This window comes from Symphalangus syndactylus, chromosome 14, assembly GCF_028878055.3.
Source record: "Symphalangus syndactylus isolate Jambi chromosome 14, NHGRI_mSymSyn1-v2.1_pri, whole genome shotgun sequence".
In the NCBI taxonomy this organism is placed as follows: Eukaryota; Metazoa; Chordata; class Mammalia; order Primates; family Hylobatidae; genus Symphalangus; species Symphalangus syndactylus.
This window is the reverse complement of record NC_072436.2, coordinates 38,627,963-38,653,890: the sequence shown is the minus strand read 5'-3', so window position 1 is coordinate 38,653,890 and position 25,928 is coordinate 38,627,963. Positions and strand designations below refer to the sequence as shown.

Below are 25,928 nucleotides of genomic sequence, written 5' to 3'. Positions count from 1 at the left end.
AGCACACCACACTGAAAACGTGAGTGCACCCAGCACACCCCTGGCCCAACCAGGCCACTCACAGCCTTGTTGACAGCCATTCGAAGTTCAACCACGCCCCCAAACTTCTGGCTCACAGCTCGGCTCACTGGGACATAGGCCATTGGGATGACCTCGATGGGGATTCCCTTGTGCCACTGATCCCCCAGATTCTTCGAATCTTTCCTGAAAAGAAGGAGTCAAAAAGTATAATAAAAGTAAATAAGCTCAACAGTACACGCAAACACCAAATTCAGGAATGGGGTTAATTAGATGGTGGGAAGGCAAGGAAAGTGATCGGGGCAATATACACATGGGGCTTCAAACGAATTACCTGTTTCACTATATAGGAAAAGAGCTATTTGAAATAAATATGACAAAAAATGTTAAAATCTGATACTGCGGGCTTGTGGGTATGCAGGTGTTTAATATTTATGCTTGTCCTGTGGCTATATTTCACAAGTAAATATACACATATACATATCTGAAATTAACACGCTCAGCACAAGTGCTTTTGACTAGATTCCTTGAAGGAGCATCTGAGAGCCTGGTCAAAGACTATCAATGACACCAGTCACCTGCGGCAAACCCTGACCCGAGAAGAAGCAGGGCATGCTGAGTCACTGCCCGTGGGCAGGGCACATCCTGCCTCCTCTGAGGCTCCTTGTGAGGATACAGTGAGTGACATGACACATGAGAGCATGCTCTGCTAATAGGGTGACAAGCTGTTTCCCCGTTTCACTGAACACATGAAACAATGCTAGAGATCACGGCTGCAGATAACTGCTGTGATTAGCAACATCTACCTTCAGCCTAGAAGCAGAACATAAGGTCTCCTAGACACTGTACTAACTCCTAGCCATCAGTCTCAGAAGGTCAGAGAGTCCCTGCAGCTCTCCATTTCCTCGTTCACAAAAATGGGGATGAGGCTTGGGGGTCCAATCTACCTCCTCAGTTGGCAGTTCAGACACCAGAAACTGTACCTGAAATCAGCGATCACGATGAAGCGACTAGCATAGCCAGCCACAATCTTCTCCTGGGTCAGGCAGCCTCTGCAGATAGGAAGGAAGCAAAGGAACACAGGAGTAAGACAAAAATCTCAGTTTGGGAACTAAGGTCAAATACAGGAATCCCAAATCCACTCAATCCTGGCACTTAAAGAGAAACTTAACTTTTAATTTTTAAAGGGACATTCCCAGTCCCATCATGCTGCTCCTAGTAAATGGACTCTAGAAACATTACCCTGTGTCTGGGAGAAACCTAGAAAGCAGACAAGGTTCCCATTCAGGCCAGGCATAATTCCATCCAAATGCATCTGAGAGGGAGCACTGTGTTCAGGGAGACGTCATCTGGACATGGCATGAATGGTTGGGTCTGGAAGCTGAGGAGGGCATGCTTTGAACAACCTGCCAAGTCGACTATTTGCCAATGAGGGTGATGAAGTGGAGAGAGCCCAGGGCACTGAACCAGCAGATCTGGGTCCAGATCTACCTCTAGGGTTTAGCAGCTAAACTATCTCACATCTGCAGTTGACAGGATTAAGTAAAACATAAGAAAATCGAATAAACAGTAAAGTGTGATTTTAAACAAATGCTGCATCACTCAATAGTCTGCTTGATTATAAGAACCAGCAGAACAGGATTTCACCTTTTTCAACTCACCATTCCCACCACTCCCCAAATCAGCACTTAAGAAATACCCAATTAATGTTTTCCAAAGGAACAAATAATATCCCTAACTGCTCACAGAGGTAAGCACGGCTTTAAAGCAAAAGTCACACACTGGTACCCACAGACCTAACAATCTAGCCCAGTATTATTTTGATTTGGCCTTCAGTTTTTAAAGTCTGAATCAACAAAAGAACACAAATTCGCAGAGAATCCATTACGATGAATGATCTCACTAAAGAGGCCCGGGTTCCTTGTCACTAAATTGCTGCTAATGACCAGAAATGCTGAGTTGGGTCTAAGGCCATATGCTATCAATATCCTAGGAGAAAGACAAACTTGCATATGTCACAGTGGCAATTTGTTTACTCTGTATCCATCTTGCTTTGCTAAGGATTAACTGGCAGACACTCTTTAGCACAGAAGCCCCCATAACACTCACCCGCCGCCCTTGATGAGATTGAGATCAGCATCTACTTCATCAGCACCATCGATGGCAAGGTCAATCTGTATCGGGGGGAAGGTAAATATACAAAAACCACTCGAGGGGAGCCTCTGCTAATTGCCTGAGCATGCAATAGCTCATCAGATACTCAGCAGCCCTATTAGCTAATTCTAGTACTCCCATTTAACAAATCAAGAAATTGAACTACAAGAGGTTAAGCTGCTCCACTAGGATCAAAGGGAAACAGCATAGGACTTGAGACTCTAACCGGGGTGCAGTTCTTACCCACAAGACTATGTTCTCTTTTCTCATTGATGGGCTTCTCTGCGGACAAGCTGGCGTTATTTAGAGCATGCATTCTCAGTGTGGGTGCTATCACCTCCCCCAAGAGGCAAAAATTAGTTTTTGGTGGTGGAGTAAAAAATCTTAGACATTACGATGAGTTTTGTCCCACCAAAGGGTCAATACAGTAATATGTGTGCTACTAAATTCCATTGGGGGTGGGAAAAATGCAAAAAAAAAAAAAAAACTGATTCAGAAGTCTCTGTACTAACTGTGAGCAATCTCACAGGCAATTTCAAGTGGACATGAAGATCAAATGAAGAGATACATAAGAAAGTTGATGTGTTCCCGAACTGGAAATTATCTGGGGCATTGCCACTAAGAACCCGCTTGTCTAGGCTTGCCCACTCCCTCTATTAGGAAGCTCCACCACAAGCCCCCAAAGCGGTTGAGGGGCAAATTGGTTCATCTAGCTTTCAAAAATCAAAATCAAGAAAGTTACACATTTCTCATCACTCAGGGTACTCTGCATGGACAATGCAGGAACCCCAAGTATATTTTTAAAGACAGCAAGCAGTATGCAGGGTACAAATTCTATTCATGATGCAGTGATTAAGTTGCTTGGCATGGCTGGCATGGCACAGGTATAAAAAATACAGTTCCATATGGGTCACGCTTGCTTCCAGCCTTTTACAGATTCCAGCCTTTGTCTGAAGTTACAGCCAGCACTGCTCTCCCCAGGCCTGCATTAACCCCAGAGCCAGGCTGCACTGTGGCAATTCTCAGGGGTATGGAAAGTGGCAACCTTTTCTGTCTGGGCTCCAGGCCCACCTTCAGCCCAAACCACTCTCTTCACAGCTGCTGAACACATGATCAGCCTGTGCCCCTGGCTCTGCCCACAGAAATCCCCAAGTCCTTCCCATAGTTCTTACTAACCCCCGTGAGGCCCATGTGTATGACAGAAACATGGGCTACTAGATCACCATCAAGTCTCAACCCCCTGCCTGATTTTCCAGGTGCCATAAAACCATCCCACTTTTCCTATCCAGCTTTGCTTTCCCTCTGCCCACTATGCACCAACGCAGTCCACTCACTCTGTCCTATCACCCCAGCCAGTCCGAGCAGTGTCCATTTGTCCACATGCAGCTGTTCCTGTGGTTCCCATCTACCACTCTCTGGAGTGTTCTCTCCTGCCCTTGCCACCTGGCCTTTACAGCCCAATTCAAACTTTACCTCTTCCCAAAAAACTCAAACTAGCATTAGTCTAGAAGAGATGTGCCTGAGTTCAAATTCTGATTCTGCCACTTAAAAACTGTGGCATTAGCCATATGACTTACCCTCTCTGTGTCTTTTTCACATCTATAAAATGGGAAAATTATGGTATCCTATCTTCAAGAATATTGGAGATGAAACAGTTTAATACAGGTACAGCACTCAGCACAAAAGCTGGTACATAATAATGGCTCAGAAAATGCCAGCTAGGGTGTGTGATGCTGCTCACCCTCACCAATGTCCGTCTCCTCTGGACTGCCCCTGTGTTAGTCTTTACCACAAAAGTTAGTTTTAATGTTTTCAAATGTCCGTGGCTGCCTCAGATGATTCTTCCTTATTTCCACTTAGTGGCAAGCTCCATGAGCTGGCTCTGCACAAAGACCTCAGGAAGCCCTGGATGCAGCCCTGGGCTTGCCTACTTCTCTTCACTACATTCACACTGAGCCCTCGGGGTTAAACCGCAAGGAATGTGGTTGAAAGGAACCACCTCAGCACTTGTGACCTCAGCCAAAATTAATACTCAAGGTCCCAGGAGAAAACTTGGTACAACTAACTGACATCTTCCCTAGATTTGACAAGATATCTGGAGCCCACGAACAAGTGACAGCCATAAAAAAGCGGACAGAAATACTCAGTGGTCTGCCTCTGAGTGGCGATCTTACCTCTGGGTGTCGATCCAGATCACTGAGGGTCAAGCCATACTGCAGGATGAGCTGGCGGGCCTGCGGAGGACAGGGAAGAGCAAACACAATCATTTACTTGAGTTCATGGCAAGGATTCTCAGAATTCTTCTGGATTTAAGTGTCCCAAGTCCTGCCCAGGCTCTCTCCCAAAGCCCAGCATGGCCCACCAAGAGGTAGGAGATCTAGCCCCATGAATGGCAAAACTAACTGTTGATTCAACCTGGGAGCTGGAAAAAGGCAAACAGCACAGCAAAGACCCTGTTCCAATGTGAAACTAAGAGCTCCTCGTCAGTGACTTGTGATGAAAGAGAATGCCATGGCATCCTAAAGCTTCTGGCAAAACAAGTGTGACAAAAAATTCCTAACATAGGCCGGGCACGGTGGCTCACGCCTGTAATCTCAGCACTTTGGGAGGCCGAGGCGGGCGGATCACGAGGTCAGGAGATCGAGACCATCCTGGCTAACACAGTGAAACCCCGTCTCTACTAAAAATACAAAAAATTAGCCGGGCGAGGTGGCGGGCGCCTGTAGTCCCAGCTACTCGGGAGGCTGAGGCAGGAGAACGGCGTGAACCCCGTGGGGCGGAGCCTGCAGTGAGCCGAGATCGCGCCATTGCACTCCAGCCTGGGCGACAGTGAGACTCTGTCTCAAAAAAAAAAAAAAAAAAAATTCCTAACACAAAACCAAATCCACAACTTATTAGAAAAGCTTTTAAAACAATCCAATGGTATAAAAACAGACTGAGGAAGATCACTATGAATGGACATGGAGTAGTTTCCAGCCCACACTGTTAAGTAAATACGAGGAAAAGAATATATACACTTAAAAATGCCAGAATCCAGAAAGACTAAGTGAGGAAGTCAGCAAATTTAACACACTCGACTGGGAGAGATTTAAGATGTTTGTGAAAAAGTCAGCACCACTGACTTTATAGTCATGCTTCAGAGCTAACCTTCTTAAAAAGGTGACAAAAGGGGAGAACAGTGGTAACAGCCATCACATGGCTCTGAGCAGGATTCGTAGCTGGAATAAAGATACCTCAAACCTTCATGTTTGAATGCCCAAGTCCCAGCGATGTGGGTTTATGTTGATGTCATTGCACAGAAACCAAAGGATGGAACACTTTTTTGTAAAGACAAGCCTTCACAACATTTTCTGCTAAAAACAAAAAGCACCTGAGATTAAGAATCAGAAGGTCCAGGTTCTAATCTTAAATGAGCCAGCCCTGTGACCCTTGGCAATTTTTCTCATCTACAAAAAGATAGGGACAGATGAAATGACTGAGGCCAACCTTCTAATCTAGAATCCTAAGACTCTACGGCTAAAACATAAAGATCTTGAAAATTGTAATGTTAGATCCTGATTCAAACAAACTAAAAAATATATTTTTAAAGGATAAGACAATAAAAAAACTTTGAACCCCAGATTTGATGTTATTAAAAATTATTGATGTTATTAGAAATTATTGCTTTTAGTATTGTTGTGATGTTTAAAAGACTCCCCATTTTTCAGAGAGACATATGAAATATATACAATGAAATGATATTATGCCTGGAATTTGTTTCTAAATAACAAGAGTCAGGGGGATATTTAGGTATGGATGAAACAAGATTGGCTGTGAACTGATAATTATTGAAACTGGATGCTGAGTACATGGAAGTTCATTTTATTGTTCTCTCTCCTTTCTAAACTTTGAAATTTTCCATAATAAAAAGCTAAAATAAAATGCTGGCTGAATAAGCAAGTTCAAAAAAAAACTTATGATTTTGTACTTATTAAAGAGAAATATATGCTGAAAAGGAAAACAGCAAAAATAGTATTGCTAGATTATTTCTTAATTCGTAGATTTCTCCAAAAGTACTATCAGAACTACGCAGCCGTTAAAAACAAAAAGAGAGAGAGAGATCATGTCCTTTTCAGGAACACAGATGGAGCCAGAGGCCATTATCCTTAGCAAACTAGCACAGGAACAGAAAACCAAGTACCACATGTTCTCACTTGTAAGTGGGAGCTAACAGAAGGCAACAATACACACTGGGGCTAACTGAAGGATAGAGGGTGGAGGGTGGGAGGAAGGAGAGGATCAGGGAAAATAACTAATGGGTACTAGGCTTAACACCTGGATGACAAAATAATCTGTACAGCAAACCCCCATGACATGGGTTTACCTACATAACAAACCTGTACACGTACCCCTGAACTTTAAAGTTTAAAAAAGTAAAAGTAGTATTAGAGAAACCATCCTAACTTCAGATCTGAGACTATAAAAACATTGGAAAGTGGCCTCGGAGAGGGCCCCAATAATCCTCACCTCCTGATATTCATCCCTTCGGATCATCCCTTCCCATTATCCCAGAGTTGGTCTGTGTGAGTGACCATGGCACAAAGCGGAGGTGATGATACGACACTTCTGAGATTAGTTTATAAAGAACGCTGCAGAGGGAGGGCAGGGGTAAGGCTGCAGACTGGCATGCTCCTCTCTCTCTCTCTCTCTCTCTCTCTCTCTTTCACACACACACACACACACACACACAAACACACACACACACCGGGGTATTAAACCAATCATTAACACATCGCAAACACCCATGCGCAGTGGCTCATGCCCGTAATCCCAGCACTTTGGGAAGCCAAGGTGGGTGGATCACTTGAGGCCAGGAGTTCAAGACCAGTCTGACCAACATGGTGAAACCCCATCTCTACTAAAAATACAAAAATTAGCTAGGCGTCATGGTACCTGTAACCCTAGCTACCCAGGAGGCTGAGGCAGGAGGATCACCTGAGACCAGGAGGTGGAGGGTGGCAGTGAGCCGAGATAATGTCACTGCACTCCAGCCTGGGCGAGACAGCAAGACTCCGTCTCAAAAACAAACAAACAAAAAAACACACTGCTAACTGATAAGGACATTTTGAAAATAGCTGTCATGTCCTGGACAAGGAGTTGGCTCTCCTTCCCCTAAAAGGCACATTCTCTCTCCTTCTTCTCTACCATATACTTATAAAATATTGCATACGTGAATGTAGCATTAATTCTTTGAACATTTGTGGAGTGCCAGGCACCACACCAGACACTGAAGATAGTAACACACACTCTCCATGCACAAGGGCCTCTATATTCTTACATAAATGTATATACCTTAAATCAGGGGTGTCCAGCCTTTTGGTTTCCCTGGGTCACACTGGAAGAAGAATTGTCTTGGGCCACACATAAAATACACTAACACTACCAATAGCTGGTGAGCTTAAAAAAAAAGAAAAAAAAACCTCAATGTTTTAAGAAAGTTTATGAATTTGTGTTGGACCACATTCAAAGCCATCTTGGGCTATGAGTTGGACAAGCTTGCCTTAAATGATCACTACAACCAACTGAGCTATGCCTCCTCACCACAACCACCAGCCGCCCACCCCAGTACCTGACCAAAGCCTGGCACATGAGAAGGGCCTGGTCGGTGAGCACTGTCTGTTTCTGCAGCTGGGAGGCCCACTGTGATTCCCCTGGATACCCCCATACTCCACCCTCAACTTCTGCAAGCCCTGAGACTCTCCCGTCTTCCCCAACAGACAATAAACAACAACACAAGTGGAGCATCTATACTCCCTTAAAACAGTTCTGTGCCCCAATTCACAACACAAGGCTCAGGAATTCTGCCGGTTTGTTAAAATGGTCAACTGAAGTCTGGGCCCCTGTACAATGACTTCAAGATCCCACTAGGAGAGAACACTTCAAGCCTGTTCCCATCAGTAAGTTCTCCAACTCTCCCTTCTCCCCACCGGTGACTTACCTCCCCGCAGGAGTGGTCCAGGAGCACTACAGAGAAGTCCTGATTACAAACGGTGTGAGCCTCATCCTTCCTGAATGTTAGGTTGAACTGTGTCCCCCCCCCAAAAAAGATCTATTGGAGTTCTAGGCCTCAGTACTTCAGAATGTGACGTTTTATGGAGACAGTGTCTTTAGAGAGGTAATCAAATTCAAATGAGGCCATTAGAGTAAGCTCTACATCAATATGACTGATGTCCCTATTAAAAGCGGAAATTTTGACACAGAAACAAATAGGCCCACAGGGAGAACAACATGTGAACATGCAGGCAGAGATCAGGGGAATAGGCCTACAGGCCAAGGAACACCAAAGGATATCAGCAACCCACCGAGAGAGTTAGGACGAAGGCACAGGACAGATTCTCCATAGTCTCAGAGAACCAGTTCTGCCAACACCTTCATCTCGGACTTCTAGCCTCCAGAACTCTGAGACGATACATTTCTGGTTTTTTTTTTAAGCTATTCAGTCTGTGGAACCTTGTTATGGCAGCCTTGGCAAACTGATGCATGGAGTTCAACAAACAGCATGAGGGTTTTGACCCACTACTGGCTCAGTGAGCTTATGCAGCCTCTGGTGCTCCACTGAGATCTGCATCTGCTAGACACTAGAAGCTTCTAAAAGGGAAGCAAAAGAGTCTCCGGAGTGTGTAGAGTAAACAACCCTGCCTGCCTCTTCTGGCCAGAGCTCTGGAAAGTGCAAGGAGCAGGAAAGCTAATGATTAGCTTGTGATTCTGAAGAAAGGCAAGAAGCAAACCCCACAACTGGCACCTGTAAATGTCTCGTGATTAGGGACAGTGGCACTTGGCAGGCTACTGGTAGTTCTGTTTTCCCTTAATTTTATAATAAAACCTGAAAATGTAGTTTTATTATTTCACAAAATGTGGTTTTCAGGTTTTATGGTGCTTACATAGTAGAAGCGTAAACATTTTCCCTTCTACTACCTAATCAAGGTAGAACCAAAGGCAGAGTGAGCAATAAATGCTGTTTTTGGTTTAAACCAGTTCTGGCTTTCAAGTGCTTTACCTTCTTCTTTACCTTCTATCTTTAAAATTAAAGGCCTTTAATTTTAAAGAGCAAATCTACCAAAATCATTTAAATCCCTACAGGTTTACTTGTTTAAAAAGTAGGGCATGAAACTGTTAGGGCTCAGGATACCCCAAAATAAAAGCCTCAGAAACATCCTCAGGAGCTGCCAGGCATGGTGGTTCACTCCTGTAATCCCAGCACTTTGGGAGGCCGAGGTTGGCAGATCACCTGAAGTCGGGAGTTTGAGACCAGCCTTGCCAACATGGTGAAACCCCATTTCTAGTAAAAATACAAAAAAATTAGCCAGGTGTGGTGCCACGTGCTTGTAATCCCATCTACTGGGAAGGCTGAGGCATGAGAATCACTTGAACCTGGGAGGCGGACGTTGAAGTGAGCCGAGATCACACCACTGCACTCCAGCCTGGGTGACAGAGTGAGATTCTGTCTCAAAAAAACAAAACAAAACATAACAGAAGAAAGAAAAAAAAAAGAAACATATTCAGAAGCAAAAGTTTCTTTCAATTATCCTACCCTCCTGACTCTGGTCCCTCATGCTCCCGAGAACAGCCATAGAAACTAGAATCCCTCCTCCCCAAGGCAGGTCACAAACAACACCCACTTTCCTTTTCCCTTTTCCCCAAAGCCAGACATAAAACTGTGAAAGGAAAATAAATCTTGAGGCCCCAAAATCACTCAAGGTGGGAACTGCTTAGGGCAAACCTGTCTCCTATTCTATTCAAAGTCACCCCTCTGCTCACTGTGATAAATGCGTATCTGATTGCCTCCTTTGGAAAGGCTAATCAGATGCTCAAAAGAATGCAACCATTTGTCTCTTATATACTTATGATCTGGAAGCCCCCTTCCAGCTTCAAGTCTTCCCGCCTTTGCTTGAGTTGTCCCACCTTTCCAGACCAAACCAATGTTCATCTTGCATATATTGATTAACACCTCATGTCTCCCTAAAATGTACAAAACCAAACTGTGCTCTGACCACCTTGGGCACATGTTGTCAGGACCTCCTGAGGTGTATCACAGGCACGTGTCCTCAACTTTTGCAAAATAAACTTTCTAAATTACCTGAAACCTGTCACAGATTTTCAGGGTTGACATTTTGGTAACCACAGAGGGATTCTAAGTAGAGGTACTCCTGACACCTTTGACAAATCTATCAGTGCTTGGTACCAGCATGAGCTAATTTTATGGCTCAAACCAACAGGACAATTTGCTGAGGTCTGGGAGTACACCCTCCAGAGAATCCCTGATCTCCCCAAATCTGGTCAAAATCTAAAGTTTATTTTGCTGTACAACTCCCCCCACCTTTTTTTTTTTTTGGAGTTTTACTTGCTTCCAACAAGGAAGGCAAGATTTCCTGTCTCCATGACGATGGAAGGCAGGTAACTCCTTTATGGAGTTTGAGCTCGCTCCCAGCAGGGAATATGAATTCAAGTTTTTTTGTTTTTTGTTTTTTCCTCCTACTTCTAGAGCGGTAGAAAGCAGTCTTTAGCCTGAGACCCATCCCTAGGTAAGTAGCTGAATTGGGGTTTTGTCTTGTCTAAAGTTTAACAACTAGTTGGTCTTAATTTCTCCTTACCATTAGAGCACCCGGTGATCATATTGTTAGGGTTTTTATTGCTGTTGTTTTTTGCAGTCTTTCTCCCAACAGATTTGACCAACTGTACCTGACTTGATCAAATCCAAGTAAGAATTCCAAATTATGGGTAACAAACCCTTTCTAATTTGGCTAAAATTCCTCACAGCTGCAAAAGAGAGAAAAAAAAAAAAACTATGCACTTGGTTTCTGTGTTTGCTTCCTGTCTTAAAAAAACAAACAAATGTTCTTTCATTTGCTTCTCTTCCACCCTATACCTCCTCCTTCCCACTTTGCCATCTGCAGTACCAAAAAAAGTCTAGAGGTTTATAATGACTTGAAACTTTTAAAGAATTCAGAACAAAGGTGCCACTCACCGCAGTTGGGGTGTTCTGTTTTCTTTGTGGAGTTTCAAGAGTCATGGGCAGATTCTTCTTAGGTCTAAAGCTCTGTTTTCCTGTATTGCGTGACCTGACCTCTTTGGCTGTGGGGGTACCAGAGATTACCTTGTACTGTGAGAGGATTTGACCATGGCATGTATAATGGCAAATGAGACAAAGGACTGTTATGTCTTTGTTTCAAAGCTAAACTACAAACTAAGTTCCTCCCAAAGACCAGGAATGAACAAGGACAGTGTAAAGGTTAGAAGCAAGATGGAGTCAGTTAGGTCCTATCTTCTTCACTGTCTCAGAATTTTGCAATGGGAAGTTTCATAACTTTCAATAATGACTATCAAACTTTTCATAAATAATCTAGATAAACAATTAAAATAAGTAAATGTAATGGGATAAATACTTGTAGACAAACTTGTCATAATTTAGGATCTAAACTTAAATTATAGATATTTCATTATTTGGGTATTTTCCAATAAAAATATAGTATAGGAAAATATTCTTTCAAAAACAAGTGTCCTTAAAAAGGTGAACAATTTTTGTTTGGTTCAAAGCTTTTTTAAAGGTTATGTATAAAACAAGGTAAAAGGAACCACAAAATAAGAGAGATATAAAGAAAGCTATAAAAATAACAGGTTTTTTTGGTGAAAAAGCTTAAAGAGAAACAATTTTATATGAGAAAAAATCTTGTATGGTTAATTAGGACCTAGAATAAAATGACTGGTTGTTTAAGAAAGAGGTATGTTCAGGACAAACCAGAAAGTCCAAGCATGTCATGAAGAGTCTAAGGCACAATAAAAAGATTAAAAAAAAAAAACTTTTATATGATCAAGCTGTCGATAATAAAACGGAAATTATAATGGTCTTTCTGGAGATTGGTATTCATATTTAAAAAAACCATTTATATAACAAAGAACTTATTAGAACAGTAAAGGATTGATTTCTTTTTTTTTTAATTTTTTTTAATTTTTTATTATTATACTTTAGGTTTTAGGGTACATGTGCACAATGTGCAGGTTTGTTACATATGTATCCATGTGCCATGTTGTTTTGCTGCACCCATTAACTCGTCATTTAGCATTAGGTATATGTCCTAATGCTGTCCTTCCCCCCTCCTCCCACCCCACAACAGTCCCTGGAGTCTGATGTTCCCCTTCCTGTGTCCATGAGTTCTCATTGTTCAATTCCCACCTATGAGTGAGAACATGCGGTGTTTGGTTTTTCGTCCTTGCGATAGTTTACTGAGAATGATGTTTTCCAGTTTCATCCATGTCCCTACAAAGGACATGAACTCATCATTTTTTATGGCTGCATAGTATTCCATGGTGTATATGTGCCACATTTTCTTAATCCAGTCTATTGTTGTTGGACATTTGGGTTGGTTCCAACTCTTTGCTATTGTGAATAGTGCTGCAATAAACATACGTGTGCATGTGTCTTTATAGCAGCATGATTTATAGTCCTTTGGGTATATACCCAGTAATGGAATGGCTGGGTCAAATGGTATTTCTAGTTCTAGATCCCTGAGGAATCGCCTCACTGACTTCCACAATGGTTGAACTAGTTTACAGTCCCACCAACAGTGTAAAAGTGTTCCTATTTCTCCACATCCTCTCCAGCACCTGTTGTTTCCTGATTTTTTAATGATGGCCATTCTAACTGGTGTGAGATGGTATCTCACTGTGGTTTTGATTTGCATTTCTCTGATGGCCAGTGATGATGAGCATTTCTTCATGTGTTTTTTGGCTGCATAAATGTCTTCTTTTGAGAAGTGTCTGTTCATGTCCTTCGCCCACTTTTTCATGGGGTTGTTTTTTTCTTGTAAATTTGTTTGAGTTCATTGTAGATTCTGGATATTAGCCCTTTGTCAGATGAGTAGGTTACAAAAATTTTCTCCCATTCTGTAGGTTGCCTGTTCACTCTGGTGGTAGTTCCATTTGCTTTGCAGAAGCTCTTTAGTTTAATTAGATCCCATTTGTCAATTTTGGCTTTTGTTGCCATTGCTTTTGGTGTTTTAGACATGAAGTCCTTGCCCACACCTATGTCCTGAATGGTATTGCCTAGGTTTTCTTGTAGGATTTTAAGGGTTTTAGGTCTAACATTTATGTCTTTAACACATCTTGAATTAACTTTTGTATAAGGTGTAAGGAAGGGATCCAGTTTCAGCTTTCTACAAATGGCTAGCCAGTTTTCCCAGCACCATTTATTAAATAGGGAATCCTTTCCCCATTTCTTGTTTTTGTCAGGTTTGTCAAAGATCAGATAGTTGTAGATATGCGGCATCATTTCTGAGGGCTCTGTTCTGTTCCATTGATCTATGTCTCTGTTGTGGTACCAGTACCATGCTGTTTTAGTTACTGTAGCCTTCTAGTATAGTTTGAAGTCAGGTAGCGTGATGCCTCCAGCTTTGTTCTTTTGGCTTCGGATTGACTTGGTGATGCGGGCTCTTTTTTGGTTCCATATGAACTTTAAAGTAGTTTTTTCCAATTCTGTGAAGAAAGTCATTGGTAGCTTGATGGGGATGGCATTGAATCTATAAATTACCTTGGGCAGTATGGCCATTTTCACAATATTGATTCTTCCAACCCATGAGCGTGGAATGTTCTTCCATTTGTTTGTATCCTCTTTTATTTCGTTGAGCAGTGGTTTGTAGTTCTCCTTGAAGAGGTCCTTCACAACCCTTGTAAGTTGGATTCCTAGGTATTTTATTCTCTTTGAAGCAATTGTGAATGGGAGTTCACTCATGATTTGGCTCTCTGCTTGTCTGTGATTGGTGTACAAGAATGCTTGTGATTTTTGTACATTGATTTTGTATCTTGAGACTTTGCTGAAGTTGCTACTCAGTTTAAGGAGATTTTGGGCTGAGACGATGGGGTTTTCTAGATATACAATCATGTCATCTGCAAACAGGGACAATTTGACTTCCTGTTTTTCTAATTGAATACCCTTTATTTCCTTCTCCTGCCTGATAGCTCTGGCCAGAACTTCCAACATTATGTTGAATAGGAGTGGTGAGAGAGGGCATCCCTGTCTTGTGCCAGTTTTCAAAGGGAATGCTTCCAGTTTTTGCCCATTCAGTATGATACTGGCTGTGGGTTTGACATAGATAGCTCTTATTATTTTGAGATATGTCCCATCAATGCCTAATTTATTGAGAGTTTTTAGCATGAAGGGTTGTTGAATTTTGTCAAAGGCCTTTTCTGCATCTATTGAGATAATCATGTGGTTTTTGTCTTTGGTTCTGTTTATATGCTGGATTACATTTATTGATTTGCGTATGTTGAACCAGCCTTGCATCCCAGGGATGAAGCCCACTTGATCATGGTGGATAAGCTTTTTGATGTGCTGCTGGATTCGGTTTGCCAGTATTTTATTGAGGATTTTTGCATCAATGTTCATCAAGGATATTGGTCTGAAATTCTCGTTTTTGGTTATGTCTCTGCCAGGCTTTGGTATCAGGACGATGCTGGCCTCATAAAATGTGTTAGGGAGGATTCCCTCTTTTTCTATCGATTGGAATAGTTTCAGAAGGAATGGTACCAGTTCCTCCTTATACCTCCGGTAGAATGCAGCTGTGAATCCATCAGGTTCTGGACTCTTTCTGGTTGGTAAGCTATTGATTATTGCCACAATTTCAGAACCTGTTACTGGTCTATTCAGAGATTCAACTTCTTCCTGGTTTAGTCTTGGGAGGGTGTATGTGTCGAGGAATTTATCCATTTCTTCTAGATTTTCTAGTTTATTTGCATAGGGGTGTTTGTAGTATTCTCTGATGGTAGATTGTCTTTCTGTGGGATTGGTGGTGATATCCCCTTTTTCATTTTTTATTGCATCTATTGGATTCTTCTCTCTTTTCCTCTTTATTAGTCTTGCTAGCGGTCTATCAGTTTTGTTGATCTTTTCAAAAAACCAGCTCCTGGATTCATTAATTTTTTGAAGGGTTTTTTGTGTCTCTATTTCCTTCAGTTCTGCTCTGATTTTAGTTATTTCTAGCCTTCTGGTAGCTTTTGAATGTGTTTACTCTTGCTTTTCTAGTTCTTTTAATTGTGATGTTAGGGTGTCAATTTCGGATCTTTCCTGCTTTCTCTTGTGGGCATTCAGTGCTATAAATTTCCCTCTACACACTGCTTTGAATGTGTCCCAGAGATTCTGGTATGTTGTGTCTTTGTTCTCGTTGGTTTCAAAGAACATCTTTATTTCTGCCTTCATTTCATTATGTACCCAATAGTCATTCAGGAGCAGGTTGTTCAGTTTCCATGTAGTTGAGGGGTTTTGAGTGAGTTTCTTAATCCTGAGTTCTAGTTTGATTGCACTGTGGTCTGAGAGACAGTTTGTTATAATTTCTGTTCTTTTACATTTGCTGAGGAGAGCTTTACTTCCAATGATGTGGTCAATTTTGGAATAGGTGTGGTGTGGTGCTGAAAAAAATGTATATTCTGTTGATTTGGGGTGGAAAGTTCTGTAGATGTCTATTAGGTCCACTTTGTGCAGAGCTGAGTTCAATTCCTGGGTGTCCTTGTTAACTTTCTGTCTCGTTGATCTGTCTAATGTTGACAGTGGGGTGTTAAAATCTCCCATTATTATTGTGTGGGAGTTTAAGTCCCTTTGTAGGTCACTCAGGACTTGCTTTATGAATCTGGGTGCTCCTGTGTTGGGTGCATATATATTTGGGATAGTTAGCTCTTCTTGTTGAATTGATCCCTTTACCATTATGTAATGGCCTTCTTTGTCTCTTTTGATGTTTGTTGGTTTAAAGTCTATTTTATCAGAGACTAGGATTGCAACCCTTGCCTTTTTTTGTTTTCCATTTGCTTGATAGATCTTCCTCCATCCCTTTATTTTGAGTCTATGTGTGTCTCTGCACGTGAGATGGGTTTCCTGAATACAGCACACTGATGGGTCCTGACTCCTTATCCAGTCTGCCAGTCTGTGTCTTTTTATTGGAGCATTTAGCCCATTTACATTTAAAGTTAATATTGTTATGTGTGAATCTGATCCTGTCATTATGATGTTAGTTGGTTATTTTGCTCATTAGTTGATGCAGTTTCTTCCTAGCCTCGATGGTCTTTACAATTTGGCATGTTTTTGCAGGGGCTGGTACCGGTTGTTCCTTTCCATGTTTAGTGCTTCCTTCAGGAGCTCTTTTAGGGCAGGCCTGGTGGTGACAAAATCACTCAGCATTTGCTTGTCTGTAAAGTATTTTATTTCTCCTTCACTCATGAAGCAGTTTGGCTGGATATGAAATTCTGGGTTGAAAATTCTTTTCTTTAAGAATGTTGAATATTGGCCCCACTCTCTTCTGGCTTGTAGAGTTTCTGCTGAGAGATCAGTTGTTAGTCTGATGGGCTTCCCTTTGTGGGTAACCCGACCTTTCTCTCTGGCTGCCCTTACCATTTTTTCCTTCATTTCAACTTTGGTGAATCTGACAATTATGTGTCTTGGAGTTGCTCTTCTCGAGGAGTATCTTTGTGGCATTCTCTGTATTTCTTGAATCTGAATGTTGGCCTGCCTTGCTAGATTGGGGAAGTTCTCCTCGATAATATCTTGCAGAGTGTTTTCCAACTTGGTTCCATTCTCCCCGTCATTTTCAGGTACACCAGTCAGACGTAGGTTTGGTCTTTTCACATAGTCTCAAATTTCTTGGAGGCTTTGTTTATTTCTTTTTATTCTATTTTCTCTAAACTTCCCTTCTCACTTCATTTCATTCATTTCCTCTTCCATCAGCAATACCCTTTCTTCCAGTTGATCGCATCTGCTACCAAGGCTTCTGCAATCTTCACGTAGTTCTCGACACTTGGCTTTCAGCTCCATCAGCTCCTTTAAGCCCTTCTCTCCATTGGTTATTCTAGTTATCCATTCTTCTAATTTTTTTTCAAAGTTTTTAACTTCTTTGCTATTGTTTTGAATTTCCTCTCGTAGCTTGGAGTAGTTTGATCATCTGAAGCCTTCTTCTCTCAACTCGTCAAAGTCATCCTCCGTCCAGCTTTGTTCCGTTGCTGTTGAGGAACTGCGTTCCTTTGGAGGAGGAGAGGTGCTCTGCTTTTTAGAGTTTCCAGTTTTTCTGCTCTGTTTTTTCCCCATCTTTGTGGTTTTATCTGCTTTTGGTCTTTGATGATGGTGATGTACAGATGGGTTTTTGGTGTGGATGTCCTTTCTGTTTGTTAGTTTTCCTTCTACCAGACAGGACCCTCAGCTGCAGGTCTGTTGGAGTTTACTAGAGGTCCACTCCAGACCCTGTTTGGCTGGGTGTCAGCAGCAGTGGCTGCAGAACAGTGGATTTTCGTGAGACCACAAATTCAGCTGTCTGATAGTTCCTCTGGAAGTTTTGTCTCAGAGGAGTACCCGGTTGAATGAGGTGTCAGTCTGTCCCTACTGGGGGGTGCCTCCCAGTTAGGCTGCTCAGGGGTGAGGGACCCACTTTAGGAGGCAGTCTGTCCATTCTCAGATCTCCAGCTGCATGCTGGGAGAACCACTACTCTCTTCAAAGCTGTCAGTCAGACAGGGACATTTAAGTCTGCAGAGGTTCCTGCTGAATTTTTGTTTGTCTGTGCCCTGCCCCCAGAGGTGGAGCCTACAGAGGCAGGCAGGCCTCCTTGAGCTGTGGTGGGCTCCACCCAGTTCGAGCTTCCTGGCTGCTTTGTTTATCTAAGCAAGCCTGGGCAATGGCGGGCGCCCCTCCCCCAGCCTCGCTGCCGCCTTGCAGTTTGATCTCAGACTGCTGTGCTAGCAATCAGCGAGACTCCATGGACATAGGACCCTCCGAGCCAGATGCGGGACACAATCTCCTAGTGTGACGTTTTCCAGGCCCGTTGGAAAAGCGCAGTATTAGGGTGGGACTGACCCGATTTTCCAGGTGCCGTCTGTTACCCCTTTCTTTGACTAGGAAAGGGAACTCCCTGACCCCTTGCGCTTCCCGAGTGAGGCAATGCCTCGCCCTGCTTTGGCTCGCGCACAGTGCGCTTCACCGACTGTCCTGCACCCACTGTTTGGCACTCCCTAGTGAGATGAACCGGTACCTCAAACAGAAATGCAGAAATCACCCGTCTTCTGTGTCGCTCAGGCTGGGAGCTGTAGACCAGAGCTGTTCCTATTCGGCCATCTTGGCTCCACCCCCGGGATTGATTTCTTAAGGGATCTACTCTTAATAAGTTATTAGAGATTTTAATTATGTTTTTAAATAAATATATGTATTTAAAGATATATTTGTTATTAATATATAATGTTTTAATACATAATTATAATTATATAATATATATGAACTCATCCTTTTTTATGGCTGCATTCCACGGTGTATATGTGCCACATTTTCTTTATCCAGTCTATTATTGATGGACATTTGGGCTGGTTCCAAGTCTTTGCTATTGTGAATAGTGCTGCAATAAACATGTGTGCGTGTGTGTGTGTGTGTATGTGTGTGTATGTGTGTGTATAATATATCTAAAATATATCTATGTTTTATATTAACATATATTAAGTATCGTAATAAAACAATATACTAATATGTTGTATTATATAAATTATACTAATTATATTAATAAATATGATTATATTATTAATATAATTAATATGTTTATAAATATTAAAGTATAATTATTAAATTTTTTTTAAATTATACTTTAAGTTCTGGAATACATGTGCAGAACATGCAGGTCTGTTACATAGGTATATACATGCCATGGTGGTTTGCTGTACCCATCCCCCCATCACCTACAATAGGTATTTCTCCTAATGCTATTCCTCCCCTAGCCCCTCACCCCCTGACAGGCCCCAGTGTGTGATGTTCCCCTCCCTGTGTCCATGCGTTTTCATTGTTCAACTCCCACTTATGAGTGAGAACATGCAGTGTTTGGTTTTCTGTCCTTGTGTTAGTTTGCTAAGAATGACGGTTTCCAGCTTCGTCCATATCCCTGCAAAGGACATGAACTCATCCTTTTTTATGGCTGCATAGTATTCCATGGTGTATATGTGCCACATTTTCTTTATCCAGTCTATTATTGATGGGCATTTGGGTTGGTTCCATGTCTTTGCTATTGTGATTAGTGCTGCAATAAACATAGGTGTGCATGTGTCTTTGTAGTACAATGATTTATAATCCTTTGGGTATATACTCAGTAATGGGATTGCTGGGTGAAATGGTATTTCTGGTTCTAGATCTTTGAGGAATTGCCACACTGTCTTCCACAATTGTTGAACTAATTTACACTCTCACCAACAGTGTAAAAGCATTCCTATTTCTCCACATCCTCTCCAGTATATCTGTTGTTTCCTGACTTTTTAATGATAGCCATTCTAACCAGTGTGAGATGGTATCTCATAACTATTAAATATATCCCTATATATTTAATAATATATATTTAAAATATATTTAATAATGTATTTTAAAATAATTTAAATTTTTTTTTAAATTTTGTTTTAGAAGTTCGACATTTATTACATCTCACCATTTTCAGTTTTCTCTCTCCTTTTAAAAGGAGCAAAGTAATAATGTTCTCCAACTCATTTTCAGCTCATATAAGTGTTTTTCCCCTCAAGTTCTATTTGTTGTGGCCTGATGCTAACCATAATTTCTTAAAGGTCTAAAGGAAATGTTTTCCTCCAACATAATATTCTGTACACTGCAGAAGGTCTTTCCTTTTGCCTTTTGGTAACTGGCCTAACAGATTTTACGTTTCATGGAAATAATTCCTATGGCATTAAGTTTTGGTTTGCTTAGGAAAAAAAACTGAGACTAAATTTTTTTTTTAATTAAGGTTGTTACATCCACATATCTTTTCGTATGTGCTTTTAAAGTTCTTGTAACATTAAGTTACAGGGCTTTGACTCTTGCGTCTGAAAAGGATACCAAGTCCTGTGAAATCTTAAATACTGACAGCAATTAAAACCTCATCATCAGGCCCCATAGAAGATGCCAATCAAAATAAACTGCATTCCTGAGACACAGGCCAGAAATTAAAGCTATTCAACTCCTCAAGGCCAAGGGACTATCGTGGAAGAGGTGGGTGTGTGAGACTGTAAGGGCCAATTTTGAGAGATAAAATAAGTTCAGTTTCACTATAAATCAATCATTAACGTCAAAAGCACAATGATGCGAGACCAGCATATGGGCACCTGTGTCAGATTAACAAGGTTATCTTGAGGCATTAACCGACTCCTTAATAAAGGTTATAAAGTCTATAAAAGGCTTATGGAAGTTATATCTCATGTTCAAGATTAAAATTTTATAAATTGTTTATAAATTTTGGAAAACAAATTTAATTAGCTTCACGTTTTTATTAGGGCTTATTGTTCAGAAAATTAAGTCTCCTCTCTCAAAAAATCAAGGTTTTTGACTTTTTTTTTTTTAAATCCTTAGGTTATCACTTTGGTTAAATGAATGATTTATTTTACAATGACCTGTGATCCTCTTTTGTGATATCAAGTGTTTTAAACCTTTGATATTTGACAATATTTCCAGAATCAAATTATAAATTATGTCTTTTTCTGACCTAATTAATCCTTTAAGATACTAGGTTCCCTAAAATCTAAAACAATGACATAGTTTGGCTTATTTGGTATAAAAATTATACAGGAAGCATTGTCAAATACGAAATGGTGTTTGCTTTTCTCTGGGCTGTATTTGTATAAATGTTATTGGTATGTGTTCCAAAATTATGGGAAACTCCTATAATTCTGATATGATTTAATGTATGTTATCGTAATAATTATAATCGTTATGTTAAATTACTATGTGCTACAGAGGTAACAAATTTCCTTGTCAACTGTGTCTTGACTATGGCTGCCCTAAAACTTTTTGTCATCCATAACAACTGTTGTCTTGTTTGGTCCTCTTTAGAAGGTGGCTTTATAATCAGCTATAAAACTCTTAACAGGTGCTCTTAAATACAAGTTTCTCATAACTTTGGAGATTGTAACATCAGAATAAAGGAAAAACTTTCAGGACTGAGAGAGCTGAAATAGTCATGAATATCAAGCAGAAGAGGAATTAACGGCAGGGACTAAACTAATAGAAGTCTGAAGTAATCTTTTTAACGTTTTGCTTAAGACGTTGCTGATCCTTTCTTTTATTTTTCAGAGTCAAAAAAACTTCTTTTATGCTATTCATAGCTTTTAACAATTTAGTAAAGTATACTCTTATGAACCAAATTTGGGGCATATTTGTTTTTCTCTACCTGATTTCTATAAAATTTGGGAAGTATTTGTGACTATTCTTACCTTATGCCAGTACAGTTATTTGCGTAAGTGCAATAAGAATCTGTTTTCATTTGTAATGGGGCACAATTAAAGAAACTGGTTATTTTACCAAGGCTTTAACTTGAATCGTGTGTCTTCCATAAAGAAATTAAACTGACTTATGGAGCCAATAGAAGCCCCTTAGAAAAACTGACCTTACACCTTTGTCTACACAGTCCCTGTACAGGGTTCCTGACCTGTGTTAAGTAAAGAATGTCACTTTCTGACAGGCCTAGGAGGCCCAAGTTTATCTTGGAACCTCAAGAGGAAAGGAATTCACCCAACTCATAGTATTTGATGGTACAAATCCATAATGGCTGGGCTCAGCTTTAAAAAAGGAGTCTTACCTGAGATTACTTCTATGGAACAAAGTTCCATCAAAGCCAATTTAAAAGCCTATGTAAAAAAAGTAATTATTATTCTTGCTGCACTGTATACAAATAATAAGGCCAAGTATAACAAAGCAAATCAGTCCTACCACGATTTGTCTTTAGTAAAAATGGGAAACTACAGAAAAATTGTTTCAAAAACTACAGCACACCTGTTGTTAGATTCTAGTCTTGCCTATGTTTTTCAATTTTATTATTTTCTACAATTTGAACCAAATTCTAATTTTTCTTGGCTACAACCCTGCAAAATAATGTTTTCAGGGGTTTTTTTCCTTCTTTTTTCCCCACTGTTCTCAATTTGGAGTCAGCAAAAACTAAGCTGTGCTTTCATAAAGCCCTGCAAACTGAACCTAGACAACTTAAACTTTAGAAGAAAACAACAGCAACCTATTTACATACATAAGCCACTTACATACCTGTCTACTAATATATGGACTTTAGAGTAATGTGGCCTATATCAATTTTCCAGGATTGTTTTTTTGTTTGTTGTTGTTGTTCTCCCTTCCTCCCCCTATTTTCTCTCCATAAGACATGAGACTTCATGACCTGCTAAAAATGAACTTTCCTAATAACTCAGGACCTATCTGTCTAGGAATAAACAATCCTAGCCATGAGAGATCAGAAGAAACCTGAAGCCAGAGACTCATTTTCTTCTAAAATGCCTTCTCCAAAAGATTTTTTAAAAGAAAGGGGGGAAATGTAAAAGGAAAATAAATCTTGGGGCCCCAAAATCACTCAAGCTGGGAACTGCTTAGGGCAAACTTGCCTCTCATTCTATTCAAAGTCACCCCTCTGCTCACTGAGATAAATGCATATCTGATTGCCTCTTTTGGAGAGGCTAATCAGAAACTCAAAAGAATGCAACCATTTGTCTCTTATTTACCTATGACCTGGAAGCTCCCTCCCTGCTTCAAGTCTTCCCACCTTTGCTTCAAGTTGTCCCGCCTTTCCAGACCAAACCAATGTTCATCTTGCATATGTTGATTTTTGTCTCATGTCTCCCTAAGATGTATAAAAACAAACTGTGCTCTGACCGCCTTGGGCACATGTTGTCAGGACTTCCTGAGGTGTGTCACAGGCACGTGTCCTCAACTTTGGCAATATAAACTTTCTAAATTACCTGGGACCTATCTCACATTTTAGGCGTTCATAAAATTTAACAATATTACTCTAACCTCCTCCCTCTCTAATCTTTCTATGCCAAAACTGGACATAAAGAAATTATGTCAGCTATTTTGTCTGACTGTAGGTCATAAGACCCCCATTCCAAAGACGGTTCTGCCCCATACCAAGAAGGAGGGAGTGCTGCAGAGAGACCAGGAAGGATCTAAACCGAGGGTCTTGCTGGGTTTCTCAACTCAGTTTGTATCTACTAGCATTAAATCATATCCTTTTTGTTCAATCGTATCTCTACATGGCTGTCCATACTTTGTTCAACCTAAGCATAAAAATGGAGAGTTTCCTCTGATCTTTGGATCTTCATTCTGAAGGCACTTGTGCCACATAAAACAATGATCAAACACACTTGTATGCCTTTTGTCAGTAATTTTCAGTGAATCTTCAGAGGGCAAAGGGGAAGTTTTCTCTTGGCCCCCACAAAGTATTTTGACTTCCTTTCAACCACTTCCGGAGACTGTATCTGGCTAAACTTAACACAAAAATAAGTTTACGTTTGAATGGGAAAAAAAAGTAACCTGAACAAGTGAATTTTAAAAGGCCCTGTGAACTCTCAATGACTCCTCCACCCAGTTAACTGGAATGGGCCAGCATTTTCCAGTCTGGATACACTGTTATCAATTATCACCATAAAACACAGTTGGGTGAGGAGTGCTATCTTAAAAACACAGGATCAAACTTCCAGGTAAAGATGGCAGTTTGAACACTTGCGTTTAGCTCAGCTCTGTAAACCTGTATCTGAGACAGGTCGCAATCAATTTAGAAAGTTTACTTTGCCAAGGTTAAGAATGTGCCTGTGACAGAGACTCAGGAGGTCCTGACATGTGCCCCAAGGTGGTTGGGGTACAGCTTGCTTTTATACATTTTAGGGAGACATGAGACATCAATCAATATCTATCAGATGTACCTAGGTTCAGTCTGATAAGGCAGGACAACTTGAGGTGGGGAAGGGGTCTTCCGGGTCATAAGTAGATAATAGACAAAAGACTGCATTCTTTTGAGTCCTCGAGGGGCTATCCACTGAATACACAATTTAGTCTAGCTCAATATCTGCATTTTTACATAAACAATAGGGCAGAGGAAGCAATCAGATATGGATTTGTCTCAGGTGAGCCTCAGAGGGATGACTTTGAGTTCTGTCTTTTGTCCACAAGGAATTTCCTTGTGGGCAAATTTTGAGGGAGGTATGTAGGTTTTTAATTTTGTAGCTATCTTAGTTAGAAAGAAAATGGGAGGCAGGTTTGCCTGACATAGTTCCCAGCTTGACTTTTCCCTTGGCTTAGTGATTTGGGGGCCCGACATTTATTTTCCTTTCACAGCTCCTTCTCAAAACCTCTCTGAAACTACAATAAAGGATTTTTTCTTAAAGGCATAAACCTCGCCAAAGAGGAGAAAATAGCAACAAATTTTAAAAGCTGGAACACTGATGGACAACGGTAAATGCAGGAATAAGAAACAAAAAACCTAGACCAGTACTAAAGAAAGCTAAGAAGTAACTAAAATACCACAGAACCTCCCAAAAGTTTCAGGAAGCAGTGATATTTTCAACTCCAGGATGTGAAGCCAACCTCACAGGGTTAACAAGAATTCTGAACAAAAATATAGTTATAATTAAGCATTAATCAGGCTGCACTTTGGCCCACTTCCCTGTAACCAAAAGTCATGTAGCTCTAGATACTGATCACTTGTATCCTCACTGTTCCTATAGATAGAATTTCTGACATTAGAGTCATGGGCTTTTATGAATTAATTGCATCCCCCATTGTTCTTATAGATGGGATCTCTGACATTAATTAGAATCATAAGGCTTTTAAGAATTGCTTATGATTTTTTCAGATCCTGAATTCCAGCTGAATGGTTGACATCAACCAGTTTGAAGCCTCCCTTCCCCGCTAAGAGGAACAAAATCAGCATGAGAATACTGTTTCTTCCTCTCCTGTCCCTTGACTTCACTCTGCACTTTCCAATCATCTCCACACTTCAACCCATTCCAAAACCCTCAAAATCCCCAGCCCTCAGCTACTCAGGGAGATGGATTTGAGGATTCCTCTTGTCTCCTTGATTGGTGGCCCTATGGTTAAACCTTTCTCTGCTACAACCCAGTGTCTCTGCATATTGACTTGCTGTGTGCATTAAGGGACAAACCTATTGTGTGGTTACGGTAGGAGTAAAAAAAAGAGAAGATTGGTTGAAAGGCTAATTTAAAACTTGTTATACCTCTAATCCTCCCTCTATACTCCCAAAACAGCATGCTGATTCTCTAGAGAAGGACAAACGCTGGTCTTAGGACTGAGTGGCCAAGCACATTTGAGGACAAGGGTACCCTATCAGTGAGCTACTGCTGCACAGCAGCTATCCCAGAACTCGGTGGCTGACAAACAAGTCACATGTTCATGCCCAGGTTCAGAGGATGCTGCAAAATATTGTAGGCACTTTCTCTCATCTACCACAGGTATTGTATTGAAAACAAGAGAATTAAAAGCAAGTTTACATCCAGAATACGGACAGACATCTTCTAGTCCTCTTTACTACTTGACTGCCAGGCCATGGGTAACTATGCATACCCCTCCCAAAAAGAAATGGGGCAGCCTTCTCTAGGACATCTGACCAGCCAGGGGAAAGACAAATGATCTGACATCAGGAGTTCCCCAAGGTAATGGCCTGACAGACAATCCTCATCTTGAGAGCTGACTGACAATCAGGTAGCCCAGCACTCTTCAAAGGAGTAGACAGGGGCTGGGCACAGTGGCTCACAACTGTAATCCCAGCACTTTCGGAGGCCAAGACAGGCAGATCACTTGAGGCCAGGAGTTCGAGACCAGCCTGGCCAACATAGTGAAACCCCCCGTCTCTACTAAAAATACAAAAAAATTAGCCGGGTATGGTGGCAGGCGCCTGTAATCCCAGCTACTTGGAAGTTGAGACAAGAGAATCACTTGAAC

At 41.1% G+C, this 25,928-nt stretch overlaps 1 protein-coding gene across 2 annotated transcripts in view; it reads right to left on the bottom strand.

The window, feature by feature from the left end:
- The window catches only part of RPIA (ribose 5-phosphate isomerase A), a 63,390-nt gene that overhangs the window by 14,501 nt on the left and 22,961 nt on the right, over positions 1 to 25,928 (bottom strand). For both annotated transcript variants that reach the window (XM_055241049.2, XM_063616613.1), the window contains 4 exons: positions 4,347 to 4,406; positions 2,128 to 2,192; positions 1,002 to 1,070; positions 63 to 204 (listed from right to left, as the gene is read on the bottom strand). In XM_055241049.2, the coding sequence (XP_055097024.1) occupies positions 63 to 204; positions 1,002 to 1,070; positions 2,128 to 2,192; positions 4,347 to 4,406 (336 nt within the window). The remainder of the gene's footprint in view (positions 1 to 62; positions 205 to 1,001; positions 1,071 to 2,127; positions 2,193 to 4,346; positions 4,407 to 25,928) is intronic.